The 16,004-nt window shown below is 51.1% G+C and overlaps 1 protein-coding gene across 2 annotated transcripts in view; it reads left to right on the forward strand.

The window, feature by feature from the left end:
- Scara3 (scavenger receptor class A member 3) overlaps nucleotides 1-16,004 on the forward strand; it is a 40,078-nt gene that overhangs the window by 4,557 nt on the left and 19,517 nt on the right. The window contains exon 1 of one of the 2 annotated variants that reach the window (XM_046442950.2): nucleotides 1,120-1,352. The exons of the other annotated variant lie outside the window; for it this stretch is intronic. Coding sequence (XP_046298906.1) covers nucleotides 1,346-1,352 — 7 coding nt within the window. The 5' untranslated portion in view covers nucleotides 1,120-1,345. Of the gene's footprint in view, nucleotides 1-1,119; nucleotides 1,353-16,004 lie in introns of those variants that run through there. 2 annotated transcript variants of the gene reach the window in all.

Consider the following 16,004-nt stretch of genomic DNA (forward strand, 5'->3'; position numbering starts at 1 on the left):
GTTGGATCCCTGGTCTCTGTCCCTTGAGGTCACTGTGAGGTTCTGCTAATATAATGGAAAGATGCTCTTTGCATACTATAAACTAGCCCCTGCAAGGTGGAACAATTGGAGACAAGTGATCATGTTTTTTTCTGGATCTGTTGGAGTTTGTAAACAGAGGTGGCTGTCCTCAGCTCAAGGAGAAAATTCTCTCCCGCGCTTGGCCTCACTGATATACTCCAGTCTTAATGCCTTTGGTACAGAGGCCCAGGAGTGCAGGGCAGGGCCTGACTGTAGCAAAGAGAACAGGCTGGGTCATGCCACTCTGTGGTCCCATTTGTCCCTGTCCTTTCCTATCACAATGTTCAGTTCACCTCTGTTTTGTTGCTTTTCTAATTGTTGACAGACCTTTGTGTGACATGTCCCTGCACATTCCCCAGAGCTTAGGGCACAGCTTGGGACCTGGTAGGTGCTCAATAAATGTTTGCTCAATTAATGAAAAATGACACACGAGGAGTGTTTTTGACACGGGTCACAGTTCCTTGTTTGAAGTCACCTCTCAAAAGTCATTGCTTACACCAGAGGCCCCACTGCAAAAGAAGTCCCAGAATTTGGAAGCGCTCCTGGTCCAGGTCTCTCTGGAGGAAAACCGAAGCCTGGAGAAGAAGTGGATGTCCAAAGTCACTCAGGTCTGCAGTGGCAGAACTAGGGCGACGTCCACAGACGGCCTGCGGGGGACTGAGGGGCTCCAAATGGGAACAGTGCGGGGCAAACCGGAACAGCAGGGGCTGGGGCTGGATCCCAGGAGGCCTTCCTTCTCCCGGCCCCTCGACCTCGCAGATGGGTAAGAAAAACGTGCAGCGCTAAGAAACCCAGGGTCCCCGCTTCAGCCACCAGGCGGTCCCAGTGGTGAAATCTGCTGCGACCGACAGCCCTCCCTGTGCGCCCCAGTGCAGCCGCGACGGCACAAAGAGGCCCGGCCGCGGCAGTTTTGAAAATACCAAGGAAGTTGATCTGGGCCGGGGCCCAAGAAGTGACGAGCAGGAGGAGGCGGAGGGAGGGATGCGAGCGCGGCCGGAGGAGGCGGCGGGGCGAGGGGCGGCGGCAGACCTCGCCGGCTCCGGCGGGCAGCTCGGCGGCGGGGCGCGGCGCTAGGCGCCCGGCGGGGCGTCCCCAGGCTGCGACCCCGCGGGACCCTCCCCTCGGCCCGCCGCCTCCGCAGGGGCACATTGCGGCATGACTCCCGCGGGCTGCGCGTAGGGGCGGCGATCGCTGCCTCCTGGGGAGGACCCGCCGCTTCCCGCTCGGTCCACCGCAGCTCGAGCGCCTGCAACGGGGCCCTCGCGAGGCCCCCGCCCACGGGACCATGAAAGGTAAGACGAGAGACCCCGCCGACCTCCCGGAGCCCAGACCCAGGCCAGAACAAAGCGGGGCGCCTTTCCTGCAGGCAGGGCTGAGAGCAGGGGTGGTCCCCTCCCTTTCTGGTTACCCCACGACAGGTAGTGCAGGGCGCTGCGGGGTGGGGTGGGGTGGGGCAGCACGGAATCCTGAAGAGCAAGGGTCAAGTTTTAAGAGGGATCACGCACGCCCCTCCTCCATCTGAAGCCGTATCCTATCCCTCAAAAACAAATTTAAAGTCCAGAGAAGTTTCCGATCCCTTTAGCCAGTCACCAGCCCAACTTCTAGCACGAAGCTTCCCATCCTGAGTACCCACCCAGAGGCTCCTGCAGCCGCCACCTACCCTTCTGCCCGCTGCCAGGCCGAGGATCCCCACCCCAAGAGAGACACAGCCTTCAGCTGGGCCCTCTTCCTGCCAGCCTTCAACACTGTCTGGCCTGACCCGCCCTCTGACCTGGTGCAAAGAAGCTGGGAAGTCCCATGGGCCAGAACTGAGCCCAGGTAGGGGCCATCCTCAGGGCAGTCCTTGTGGCCAGTGTGGGATGGAAATAAGAACCAGAGGTGAAACCAAGAGGCCTTTCTGGGCCTTTCTGAGGCCCTGGGAAGAGCATGCTGATCTTCAAACTCATTTCGAGGCCGGGAAAGAAGCAGTCTTTGGAGACAGGCTGCAGGGCAGAACTTTTTCAGGGGTTTAGGACCCTCTCCAGTGCCTTTCAATAGTCTCTGGGTAGGAGCCCTTCGATGCTTGGGTTCTAGCAGTGAGAACCTCGCCTTCTCACCCACAAGGACACAAGAGACCACAGGGCTCTAAACTATACTTTCAGGTGTTGTGAAGGAAGATATGGGGGTGTGGAGGGGGGCCCAGACCTCACAAGTCTGTTGCAAACAGAGCAGCTATTTGTCTCTTTGATGCAAAAGTCTGAGGGTTCATTTGAAGAAAGGGCTCCACAGACAAAGCTCTGACTGATGCAGCCTCTACATTGTAGGGTTGAGGAAACTGAGGCCTCAACAGGGAGAGCTGGCTTCATGGATATGTAACCTCGGCAGTCGCACGGGGCTGTGCACTTGGTTTGTTGCTCTGCTCATGCTGCCTTGAAATTCATCATGATTTTCTAACAAGCAACTTCTCACTTTTATTTGCTCTGGGCCTCCCAAAGTCTGTGGCTGGCCCCGTGGAGAAGAGACTTGCTTAAACCTGCCAGCTAGTCAGGGGACCAGAACCCAGGGCTCCTGGCTTCCAGTCCTGAGCATACCCCTGCTTCTCTACTGTTCCCTTCCATCTGGCCTCTGGCACCTCTGCCTGTGCTTCCTCATGGCCACACCATGTCTTGGACTGTCTGAGATGAGCCAAGCCAGTTATAATCAACCCTGGGGAGTTCCTTTGGCAGGCAGAGGGAGCCTCACCCACTGAGCTCCTTGGGGCACATCTCTGGAGTTCTCCCTTCCCCCAGGAGCAGGCCAGGGACAGGCGTTACCAGAAGGGTCCGGGAAGCTCTTAGCCCCATCTTACCACATCCTATAGGCCACAGGCTGCCCTGAACCTTGGAGGGTGGTAAGATGCTGCACATTCTCAGAGCGGTTTTGGCTGCACCAACATTCCAGACAAACACTGTAAGAGAAAATAGAGTGCGGGAAGGACAGGCCAGCCCAAAGCCTGTGGAATGGAGGAGAAAAGAGCTGGTGTGGATGAATATCTAGGAAGAGGTTCCTGGGGGGAGCTGCTGACATGTGTCACCAGATTCCTGGGGCCTCCTTTCTGCTGACGGGGAGGCTGTGACTCCCAGAATGAAGCCCCAGCCCTGCCCTCTGGCCTCCTTCCCCTGCTCTGAACCAGCAGCCTCTGCAGGTGCCAACGGACTCCTGGCCACTGAGGCCTTAAGACAGCTCTTTGGAAATCCTTGGTGATCTGTGGCATCCCAGGGCCCCACGGGGCACTGCTGCTTGGGAAGGCCAGGGTGGGCTTCCAGCTCGCCTCCCTCCCTCACAGCCTCTACCTGAGATGGAAACATCAAGGCAAACAGCAAATATTTGGCCTTTGGGGTCTGTGGAGTGTGAAGAACCAGGATTTTTCTCACCCAAGTGGAAAAAGCAAAGTGCCCCTCAGAGCTGGGCAGTGGCCCCTTCCAGAGAGCCTCTCCCTGAGGGAGGCTGGCTCCACAGGCTGCTCCGGAGCTCCCGCCAATCTGCCAGTTACATCTGTTGGCAAAGACATGGTCCCTTGCTCAAAACAAACATGGTGATGTGGTGTTTCAGGGGGAAAGGGGCGTGGCAGGGACTTACCCAAACAAGAAAACATGCCTGTGGAGCAGCACAGCCCACCGGTGGCTGAGCGCCAAGGCCCACTCTGCCAGCCGGGCTGTTCCCTCCAGCGGGCCCCTCTTGCCTGACATCCAGCCAGCCAGGCCTCCCAGGCAGCCACATCTTTTAATGTAAGCTGGCACCTGGCCCCTCTCACACATAACCCTGAGGGATACCCAGCTGCCACCAGCCCCTTGACGACAAGCTCACCTCTGAGCTTCCCACAGCTTTTCTGAGCCATTAACAGCCACTTGTGGGACCATTTCACACCGGCCATGACAGGGTCTTGATGGGAAAGCTCTCCCAGACTCCAAGAAGCAGTCGGGTTTGCTGTGAAGATGTTTGATTAGAGAGTAGGCCACAGACTGTCTTCCCAAGTCCTGTCATGTTCCCCCTCTGGGCCCCTTTCTCCTCTTGGGTGGTCCCCAGGCCCAGGAGCTCTGGGTTCCAGCCGCATTTGGGGAATTAGAAGCAACTCAGTGGAGGATGATGAGAAGCGGGCCTGCTGCGGGCTGGGCCTCGGAGATCCTTGTGCTCAGCCGCCTGCCTGCCTCGCCCAGGGCAGAGCCACCCCCTGCTGCTCCAAACTTGAGAGGAACAGGCCCTCCCCGCAGAAGCAGAGAGTGGTACCACATAAAAGGGAGAAAGGGGGGCTGCAAAAACAGCAGCCCTATGTCCTGGGAGAAATCTGCCTCCCTGGTCCTCATTCCTAGACCTCTGGTCACCAGGAAGGACCTGGGTCAGAAGGCAAGGATCTGATGTTGCAAAAATGAAGAAAGCCACCAAGCAGCCTGATTCGGGGGGGGGGGGGGGAGAGTCCTTAAATTTCAGATATTAGAGATCAGCTGCAAACTCTCAAACATCCCCCCACAAAAATGGTCACCCTGCCATTTAGTTGGGTAACTTTAATAACAGAAGACTCACATCCCAGAGCTAATTTGTGAAAGAGGAAGAAACACAGGCGTTAGGAGATAGCTTGGCAGTTTCCATGGACAGGCAGCTGTTCTGGAAAGGTGTTAGAATTGGCAGCCAGGCCGGCGTGACAGACTGTGCCACTCATATGTGCACCACCTGTGGGGTGTGTGTGTGTTTGTGTGTGTTTATGTTGGGAGGACTGAAGCCCTGAGGTCAGCCCAGTCCTGTTACAGACCAGCTTTATCACTGCAACAAAGTCCCTGGACTTCTTGGGCCTCCTCATCCAAGGAGACTCGGTGACCTCACAGGGCAGTGTCAGTGTGAGTTTCGTCAGCATGGTATCTCTGCCTTTTCCCTGGTAATTGGGGTGATCGTGACATTTGTTCAGTGTAACATCTGAGCCCCCCACTGGGTCAAGGTCCTTAGAAGCAAAAATCATCCATGGTGCCCTCAGGTCCTAACATGGGTTTCAATAAAGATACATGCTCTGTTTAACGATTATAGATCAACTGCCTGACCCCAGGGTTTGCAAGTCTACAGTTGTCTAATGGCCAGGAAAGGTACAAAGAGTCCAGACATTGTCCTTTCTCTGAAGGCACTTACCCTTCACTAACACGCTTCAGATTTGTGCCCAAAGCATTCAAACAAGACTTTCAATGCTAAGTGTTATAAGAGGGCTCCGAGGAGGGTGCTATCGGTTCTCTTCCTGGCTCTCTTCCTTGCTCTGCTTCTCAGTGTCCCTGGCACCAGACAGACTCCCAGGCTCTTGCTGAGCCCCTTCCCTGCAGTCTCTCCGGGCTCATCCGTTGGACACCAGGGATAGGCTGATGGCACCACACATACTTCTCTAGCTCACGACCCACATTTCCAGCAGTGTCCTCAACCTCTCCATCTGGAGACCTGCAGACACATTCTTCACCATTCAGATGCGATACCCCCACCCCACCTGAACCCTGGCTAAGCCCCTGGTTATTCTGGATGCCACCTCACACTTTTTAGTCAGCCAACAGGTACCAAGCAATTGCGTTTGGGGAGGAGGCAGGCCAGCTGGAAGGGAGGCAGGGATGTGGGCAGAGACAGGATGCACACATCTACTAGAGCTGAATAATCAAGGTAGATGGTACAAAAGAACGAATGAGCGACACGGACAGAGGATTCAACAGGAGGCCCCAGAGAGCAAGTGAGCATTTCCAAAAGGCTTCAGTCCAAGGGTGAGGGAGCCTTGGACCAGGTCAGGCAGGAGAGGCAGGAAGTTGTGTTGGCCAGAGTTGGACGTTAGGTCCCCAGGGAGGTGTGTCTAGTGGTGGCCAGTAAAGAGATTTGCCTGGAGTTGAGGTTTGCCAAGAGAAGCTGAGACCCATAGGTCAGAGTGGCCTCGAGTGCCAACTCAAGGCTTGTAATTGCATCCTGTGGGTGGTGGAAAGCCCTGGAAGGGTGTGTCAGGAGGTCTGTTTGCTCATCCCTAGAGACATCCTCTCAAGACTTTAGCCCATGCTGGTAAATCTGCTCTGTTAGAGAGGGGGAGGAAGAAAAGGTACCTGTGACAGAGCCAAGAGGAGTGGTCAGGGACACAGGCAGAGAAGTAGGACGGCAATGCCATGGAAAGTGAGAAGAGATGGCTCCAGGGGAGGAAACGTCCACCAGGGGAGCAGCAGAGTCAGCTGCTCCGCAGAAAGGCAGCTGCCAAGGGGGAGGGGGCGGGAAGGGGACCTAGGGTCTGAGGGAAGAGGTTTCAGGAACAAAGAAGGAGTGGGCAGAATGGAAAGCAGGCCAGGCAGAAAGGGACTTTCAAGGTGGGGATGGCCTGTGCCCCTTTGAAAGCAGAGGGACAGAAGAGAAGGGGAGAGAGCTGGGGCGTGGGAGGAGGGAAGAGGAAAGGTTCTCCATGTGGGGACACAAGGAAGGGAGAAATGGTACAGAAAACAAGAGGTTTGCATTCCTGACTGCATGTAATCTCTGTATGGTACTTGTTACTTAAAAAAAAAATCAAAAAATTCAGAAAAGGGAAAAATATAGCCCTCACATGTAATCCCACTCCTCAGAGACAATAAATGACAAGACGTGGATGAACATTCTTCCAGAGATCTTTCCGTGTGCATTTACACGTGGACTCCCCCCATGTACATAGGAAGGATAATGCCATCCATCTTATTCTGTCATATGAACTTTAAAAATTAGCCGGGCATGGTGGCGCATGTCTATGATCCCAGTGGCTCGGACGGAGGCTGAGGCAGGAGGATTGCAAGTTCAGCCACAGTGAGGCACTAAGCAATTCAGTGAGACCCTGTCTCTAAATAAAATACAAAATAGGGCTGGGGATGTGGCTCAATGGTCGAGTGCCCCTGAGTTCAATCCCCAGTACCAAAAATAAATAGATAACATAAACAGAAAGGGCCAGAGGTGTAGCTTAGTGGCAGAGCCAGTGCTTAACATGTCCAAACCCCCCTTTTCCTTTCCTACTATCAAAATACGTTTTTTAAAAATCAGTAAAATGCCAGGTGCAGTGGGGCACACCTGTAATTCCATCAACTCTGGGGTTGAGGCCAGGAAGATCTCAAGTTCAGGGCCAACCTCCTCAACTTAGTGAGACCCTGTCTCAAAATAAAACGTACAAAGGGCAGGGATGTAGCTCAGAGGTAAAGCACTTCTGGGTTCAATAACCCAGTACCAAAAAATCAACAAAAGCACATAAATATCTTTTCCAGGCAATAAACATAGATTCATCTGTAGATCACTGAATAACATTCCGTAGTGCAGCTCTAACTGCCTGCAGAGAAGCACTGGGGCCATTCACATTCCTCGGGTTTATCACAACATGTATCGATCTTCTCCACACACTTCTTGCCTTTTCCTCCTCTTCTAATTACTCTCTTAAGAAAAGCTCCTAAAGAGGGTTGCTGAGCCAGAGGGCAGCTATTTGAGCTACTGAGACCCAATCCAGAGAGGTGTCTTTCCACATCCCTCCCTATGCTGGGTGTGGGAGGTAGGCATCTAGAGGCAGCTGGGGAAAGGTAAAGGGTTGGGACCTAATGGTCTTCATCATTTTGCAACTGAAGGAGGTGAGCTCATCTTTGGAGAATGACATGGACAGAGAGAAGGAACTGAGGAGTTGGAAGTCAGGCTCTTGGTGGCAGGACTTGGTTGGAGCCAAGTCCATACCACTCTCTGACATGCTTCCACTGGGCTGGGTGGGGAAAAGCCACCACAGTGCAGAGGAAATAGGCTGAGCACTGACTCATGCCCTGGTCAGGAGAGAGGGCTGCAGGATCCAGGGCTAAGGCTGGCTCTGTGGCAAGGCTGCTCTCGGGGTTCAAGGTGGGTGAAGGTAGGGGGGTAAGAGTTCAGTGCAGGTGGGATGAGGAAAAACAGTTGAGGGGTGCAGAACAGGAGCCCAAGACCACACAGGGGAACAGCAATAAGCTTTGTGCCCCAGAGTGGGCAGGCTGAGCTGCGGCCAGCATAGAGGTTCCAAGTCAAGGAGGCTTGAGTTCCAACATAAATGTTGCCTCCAAGCAAGTTGATGGCAGGAAAAAGGATGAAGAAATCATCCTGTCCAGTGATGCCATTTTCTAGAATGGTGTTCTTCAAAGGAGGCGTATCTCTGAATAACAGTCCCATAGAATTAACAGGTATATATGTGTGTGTGCGGGTTCTATACATACATACATATATGTGCACATATATAATATGTATGAATATTATATATAATACGCACATATATTATATATAATGTGCATGTATATTATATATAATATGTATAATATATAACATATAACATTATATATATAAAATATACACACACATATATAACTATATATTTTTAAGATGGGCAGGAAGTGCTGTGGTTAAATAAGACTGAGAAATATTGGACTAAAATACAGATTTAAATAGGCTTTTTTTGTTTTGGCAGAACTTTTCAAAACGTTTGCTATGCTCATGTGACTCTCTAATGGTGATACAGTGCACAGCATTTTCCCAACTTCCTTGGCCAAAGAACCCCTTTATCACAAAGAATATTTGGGAATTACTCTTCCATAGGACATGTCTTGAAAAAATGCATTTCTGTGAAGCTGGAATTTATCCTGAGTGATGGGGATTGGGATATGACCGTAGATGACAGGATGACAGTTCAGTAGGATAGAAAAACAACCCTAATAAAAGCCACACAATCCTTTTTTTTTGGTCTGAGGAATTGAAGCCAGGGGTGCTTAACACTGAGCCACATCCTAGCCCTTTTTTATTTTGAGACAGGGTCTTGGTAAGTTGTTTAGGGTCTTCCTAGGCTGCTGAGGCTGACTTTGAACTTGCAATCCTCATGCCTCAGCCTCCCGAAACTGCTGAGATTACAGGTGTGCACCACTGCGCCCTGTATAATCTGTATAATCCTTGATCAAGCATTCACTGTGTGCCAGCTGCTCTTCATTCAGCGTCTTACTGAATTTTCACAGCTGCTCTGGGAAGTGGAGGGTACTCCCACTGCCTTAGACCCAAGGAACGAACAGGAAGCTCAGAAAGGGAACACTGAGTGCCACAGGACACACAGTGTGGACCTCAAATGGTGAAAAGTAGCACGTGGGATTTTAAGTACCAAAGGGGATGACAGGGATCAGGCGAATTGGGGACTTCCAGCCTCTCATCTCACTGAATTTGTGGCTCCAGGAAGTGGAGAAGGGGCTGTCCCCACCCTGGTCACCAGTGTGGATGTCATGGGGTGACTCCTGAATGAGTGAAAAGCCCAGTTCTCTTCTCCAGAAGAGGCAACGCCACCCTCGAGGGGTCACTTAGAAATGGGGGTGGGAATTGGGGGTTGTCATGGTGACCAGGATATGAAATGCCTGCAGCGGAGATAAATTCCATCTGATGAAAAATTGTGCAACCCAAATTGCAGCAGCGTCCCAGTGAGAAAAACCAAGGGCAAGAGAGAGGGGGCAGTCATCGTGGATGAGGAGGGTGTCCGATAAAGGGGGGACTTACCCCCAAGCTCTGTGATGGCCAAAACCACAGTGGAAGGCAGCAGAGGAAGCATTCAGACACAGGTGACAGGGACTGGAAGAGGAGCCACCTGCCCCAGGGTAGCAGATGTGAGTTCAGGAAGAGAGGAGCTTAAGGGTGGGGACCAACAGGGAGGTGAGTGGGAGGAAAGAGATGGCAGGACCACGGAGGCCGAGGAGGACCAGGCGCGGAGCACTGGAACCTGAAGGAGAGGCCCAGCTTGTTTGAAGCTGAGAGGGGCCGAGGATTCCCACGGGAACACAGATCACCCGCAAAGGAAACCTGTGGAAGGAGGCGGTGGCGCAGGGTACTAATGGAAACCACTCTGCAGCCTTAATTGCAGCCTTCTCCAACCTTAAACTACAGCTGTGCTGCAACTTTAAAGATAGCATGGGCTCTCCCGAAGACTCTGAAAGCCTTATTTTTCCTGACCCAAATGGCTGTTTTGAAAACCCACTCTGAACTCTGCTGAAGATAATCATCAAAATATGGCCGTTGAAGTGCCCGAAGAAAGGCCTTTTATTCAATTCCTCGAACCACCACCCATCCTCGCCGGCTTGGATGGAAGAATGCAGTCGCAGAAAGGCGGAAGAGTGGATCAACTGCGCATTTTTTGGCCAGCCAGAGGAAAGCCGGCTTGAGCAGCCACAGTTAGCCATTGGTGAGCAGGTCCGGGGTTTCCATCCCAGAGGTGGTGAGGCAAGATCAGCCCCCAGAGATGTGCCAAGACGGGCACCTCCAAGCAAACCTTCTACGTGGCTCTGCGGGAAGAAAGGCTCAAACACAAGGCCTTCCTCCTCTGGGGCCGTCCTTCCAAGGTTGGGTAGGAGATTGCCACAAATGCACCACCGGGACAGAGGCCCCTCCAGAGCTCCAGTGGTCCCCCACTGCATCAGTCTGCTCTTGCATCACTGGCCTTCAAGGGCAGTTTGATTTCCCCCCAAGCCTACTGCCTGTGATTTGGGCACAATGGCCACGGGAAGCGTGGAGGCTGGCTGTCCTTCACTAGATGATCCATGAGGCTGGCTTCTTTATGACAGGGACTGGGACCTTCCTTTGTCACAGCTTGGGTCCTTGAGGCCTCGGACAAGGGAGGCAGCTACTGAGTCAAAGAGCAAGGTTATATCAAAGCTATGCTCTGGGAGGGCGTTTAGGTGTTTGCTTTTTTATGATTCCCAGATCAGCCCTGTTGGGTCCCCTGGGGGCCTTTACTAAGGTTTCCACATCAAAGAAACAGCTTTTCCTGGGACTGGGGTTGTAGCTCAGTGGTAGAGCACTTGCCTCACACGCATGAGACCCTGGGTTTGATCCTCAGCACCACATAATAAATAAATAAACAATTAAAAAAAGAAAAAGAAAGAAACAGATTTTCTTCTCCAGTGTCTTCTCCTAAGTCCATCTCCTCTTGTTTTTGATCTTGAAGTCAACAGAATAAGAGGAAGGAAAAGAGAAAAACTGTGCACCTGCAACAGAAGCCATTTCTGCCTTCTAGAAACCTAGAGGACTCCCGAGGCCTCTCCTAACACATGCTTCCCCTGCCATTCCCAGCAACCTGGAGGTGTTATGCCGAGGCACTCCTCGGCTTCCAGCATGGTGGCAGTTTTAATTTCAAGGGTGTTTCTGCAAGACACATATGAGGACCACAGCCTTATTGCAGCGGGCCATGGAGATTCAGGCAGCGTTTGAAGACAGTTAGCTGCAGCAGGGAAAATAACCCCTCCCATCCACACAACCCAGAGCCCTTTTAATTTTAAGGGAACAACATCATAGCCCTTATTCTCAGGCTGTGAAGTGGGGGGGAAGCAGGGCTGTATCTTACTGTCCCTGCTCACCCCCACCAGTTCCTTCTGGGCAGCTCAAGCCTCAGGCCTCTGTGTGCTAATTTTGTCTCCACTGCCTGAAGCCTTTATAAACTCAGGGCATAAACTCCCTAGCCACAGAGAGATCTAATAATAAACCAGATTTAAACCATATTTGAAGTTATTCATCTTCTTTTTTTTCTTAAAAATAAGCTCATGATTAAAGTAGCAGAGGGTAAGAATTAACTCAGGACACAGGCCCTCGAAGGGTCATCAGGCCCTCTGCTGAATGCCCGCTGTGGCATCAGGAGCAGAGGGAGGTTTCCTGAACTGAAAGAGGTGACAAGTTGCTGGGACCGAGTGGCCTCCAAGCTGGGACCTCCCCGAGCGGGTCTCTGCAGACACTTTACGTATTTCTGGATCTTGCTCCAGATTCTGGACATCTGGGAACCACTGACTGGCTGGTGGGTCACTTAACCTTAGCCTTTGTAACGCAGTAGAAGTGACTCTGTGACGTGAGTTCCCTTCCCATTCCCCTGCCTGTGGTTCGCTAATTCCGAAGACACTTCTGAAAGCTGGTGCCCCCAACCCTACGATGGCCCAGAAGGCTGCAGGGGAAGAGCACGGGAATGGGAGGAGGGTCTTCTCCCACCTCTGTCCACCCCGCTTGGTCCGCCCTGGCTGATCATCCTCTAATCAATCAATCACAGCTCGGTCTTCTGCCAGGCTTTTCTCGTTCTTCGTGTTCATGTGTGCATCTGTTCTCGGGCAGAACAATCTCCATATAATGTGACTTCCATGAGCCTGTGCTTGCGAAAGCTGGGCCCGTGACTGTCTCACGCATGCTTTGGATTATGTTCTCATTAAAGTAAACGAGGCCAAAGTGGCGGTTGCTGCCATGTTCCGGACATGGGTGTCTCAGGAGTCCCTGAGCCTGGGGCTCCGTCCTGGAAAAAGGAAATCCAGGGATTAGGAAGAGGAGACGCCATCCTTATGGACTAGGGAGAGCTGTGAGTTATGGAGCTAGATGTCAGCACGGGGAAGATGGCCAAACACTCATGAATTCCCCGTCTAGTGAGTACTGGGCTGGCAGCCGTCACTTCCCTCCCCATGGGTCACTCCTCACCATACCGGAAAGCGGTCATGACTGATTCCCACTTGCTAGGAACAGCCAATAGGAGGGGCTCTCACTGAAAAAGCAAGGTTAAGACCAAGCTATGCTCGGGGAGGAAGTGTCTGCTGAAGGCTGGTGTCAGCCTCGCTTGATTTAAGTCATCCCAGATTCCTGCAAAGGCGGTAAACAGCAAAGTGATGAAATTGGCCTTGGAGCCAGAACAGGGAGGAGGCCCAGTCATGAGGGAGGGCAAAGGAGCACCACCAAGGGTTGGGGAGGAATGAGGGGCAGGGGCTGGACATCCTCTCTGATCCCAGGAATGGCAGGAATCCCTCCCTGAGGGGACCCAGGCAGGGCTTCTGCAGAGCTCAAAGAGGCCCCTGTGATCTGGGTGAGGTTCAGGTCAGAGGAGCACAGAAGACTCTCGGGAATTCCAGCCCTCTGGTGTGCAGGAAAGACATCAGAACCTCGTGACCATCCAGGGAACTGTCCCTATAAACTGTTGGCAGATTGATGATGAAATGGCACCTTGAGTCACAGAGCAGGGCTGTAAGGTTGATTTTGCAGGATAATTATGAGATTGGTCGTATCCCACCCATCACTCTTCTTATCCCTCCTTCCTCCTCCCAATTTACAACCCTCTCCAAAGCACTCACCTACACACCCAGATTCACACACATACACCATTGTGCCATTGGCAAGAGGCACCTGGAATCCAATATTGTAGAGAGGAGAGCCAGGAACCAGAAAGTTTTGCCACTAGTTGCTCAGTGATGTAAGCCAGCCAGTAAAGACCTGATCTCTCTCCATCTGTATCTCTCTCCCTCTCTCAACTCAGTTTCCTAACCTGTCAAGCTGGGAGATTAATTTCTCACTCCATCTTTCTCTCAGGCCAGTCGAAGGGATCCACTGGGGCAGTGGAGTTCCCAAGTCCTAAGCCCTGGTCTCGAGTCCTACTCAACTCAGAATCTCTGGGGATGGGTCCCTGATCTGTTCTTTTGAGCAATACCCAAATGAGTCAAAGTGCAGCATAGAACCCCTAGCAGAAAGCACAATACAAAATCATTCACAGCTTCATTTAAAATTGTGTTTGTTGAGCCCTTTGGTGTGCCAGTCACTGTGTCAGGGGCTTTGGATAAAGCAGGGAAGATGGAATCAATCCCTGTTCTAGGAACTTAAGTCCTGGGCAAGAGAGTCTCTATCAAAGGAAAACACAGAGCATGAGAAGCACGTGCAACACGGATTTACCCGACTCTGGGAGCTCAAGGAAGGCTTTGCTGCAGAACTTAAGTCTCTCAACTTCCCTGCTCATCTGCTCAGGGCTGCCTTTGCTCAGCAAGTCTTCTTGGGGACTCTGCATCTTAGCTTCTGGTTGGTCACAGTGGTCACTGTGCAGTCCTTGGTAAATGAGGTCACAGGTTCCAAAGAGTTTTAGGTGAAACTCAAGACGGTCAATCGTTCTGTCAGAGGCCCCGAGGCTCTGTGTGCTCCAACTTGTACCTGTCACTCCTCCTTTCTGACCTCAGATGCAGAAGCAAGACTTCTTAGCATTTTGCAGAGCCTTTGTGCCTTACCTCGGTGGTTCGAGTTTGGTGGGAAGATGCCCGAACTCAAGTCTTGGCTTTGCCACTTGTGTTCTGTGTGCTGTTGAGCAGTTTCCTTCACTTCTTCGAACCTCAAGGTTTTTTTGTCCGTAAAAGTGATTCTTTGGACTGTAAAATTTATGGGGTTGTTGTGAAGACTGCCCTGGGGCAGGAACCAGCACTCCATCCCATTTGAAATATGAAACCAGAGAAAAGCAAGCTTGGAGCTTCTGCTTCTAGCACCATCAACCTAGACATAATTATCAGGCTATAAAGTTTAGGTACTAGAAAACTAACAGACATGCTCCTCGTTGCATAGCTAAAGTTGAGAGAAAATAGCACGGAGCTGCGAGGATCAGGAGGAAGAATAAGAGAGAAAAAATTAAATTAGGGGCTGAAACAGGATGGGAAAATAAGCACAGAGTTCTGGGCATCAGACAGAGAGAGCACAGCCTTGGATGCATGAGAAGACAGGGAAGAGAGGAGAGGTGACCGTGAGAGGCAGGAGGCCCCGGCAGCTGGACTGAAGTCTGGTATCATAATCCTGGACCCTGGAAGGTCCTCCTCCCAGGCTGTCACACTCTCACCCTGGATCAGTCCCCGTCCCTTCTGATTGATCACAATGCATACTGACTTGTCAGGCCTTACCTGTTGGTGAAGATTTTTACTCACCCCAGCTCGTCTGTTCTCTGAAAAACTCGGGGAGGAGTAAAACAAGAGGCTAGGGGGAAACGTCCATCTTCCAGATAGCCATCGAGAAACCTGGCATCTCCAGAGTCTCCAGGCAGAGTCCAAAGTCTCATTAATAATTGTGTGGTATGTGTGTGTGTGTGCATGTGTGTGCACATGCATGCATACATACTGGGGACGGAACCCAGGGCATAACATGTGCTAAGCACACACTTCTACCACTAAGCTACATACCCCCAGCTGTTTGCTAATAATTTTGAAATGTACAAGATAAGATATGGAGAGCCTTTGAATCAAACTCATACTTTTTATGATAAAGTTCATTGGAAGGGTCTAGCAGATCTGTACATATTCATAAGCTGTGTGGGTAGAAATGAAATTTATATACCCTGATGGTAACTTGTTAATTAAGCAGAACATCAAGATGTCCTTATGATCTAATCCAGTAAATTTACTTTTAGGAAATTGTCTTAAGATTGTGTGTTCATAATATTTTATGTATCAGGATTTTTCACTGTGATACACATTGCAGTCTTCTTAACGCACACACATATAGGCACACACTTATACATACTTAATTGTTTCTAAAGCAATTGAACATAACCTAAATATATTATAGTCATTTATCTCTAAGAATAGGAATATAATCAGAGAAGAGTTAAGAATTTCATGAATTTATACTCCATCTGATCCGCTGTTAATATTCCAGTTTAGTCAGTTGACTGATATCCTCTATAGATGTCCTTCGTCTCCCAACACAGGATCCAGTCTGTTCTGTGACCAAGTATTGCATTTTGCTATCATAACTCTTTCACCTTTAACTGTCTTCAAGGACTGATTGTTCAGATTGGCTGACTTTTGTTTTTAATAGGATGATCCTCATTTTGTGTTTTTCTCCTGTTTCCTTATGCATCTTGGTGGGTAAAATACATAGGTGATGGAGGATGCCTCTCACAATGTCCACCTGTCCCTCCTAAGTGATATTACTGTCAATCAACTAGTCCAAGTGCTTCCTGATTTCTCCAGTATATAAGTAATGAGTTCCCCACTTCCTTGCAACAAATAAGGTCCCAGTGTGGAGACACTTTAAGGCCTCACACATATCCTGCTCCTCGGCGAAATGGTCCCTCGGGACAGCACTCACTGCTGGTTCTTGCCTGATCCAGTGTCTACCGTGATTGCAAATGCTGATTTCCCAACTCCAGCACCACTGTAGAAGGAGCCTTCCCTTCTCCC

Source organism: Marmota monax, unplaced genomic scaffold (genome assembly GCF_021218885.2).
Source record: "Marmota monax isolate L192 unplaced genomic scaffold, Marmota_monax_Labrador192_F-V1.1 WCK01_AAM20220418_F8-fsc00344, whole genome shotgun sequence".
NCBI classification, from domain to species: Eukaryota; Metazoa; Chordata; class Mammalia; order Rodentia; family Sciuridae; genus Marmota; species Marmota monax.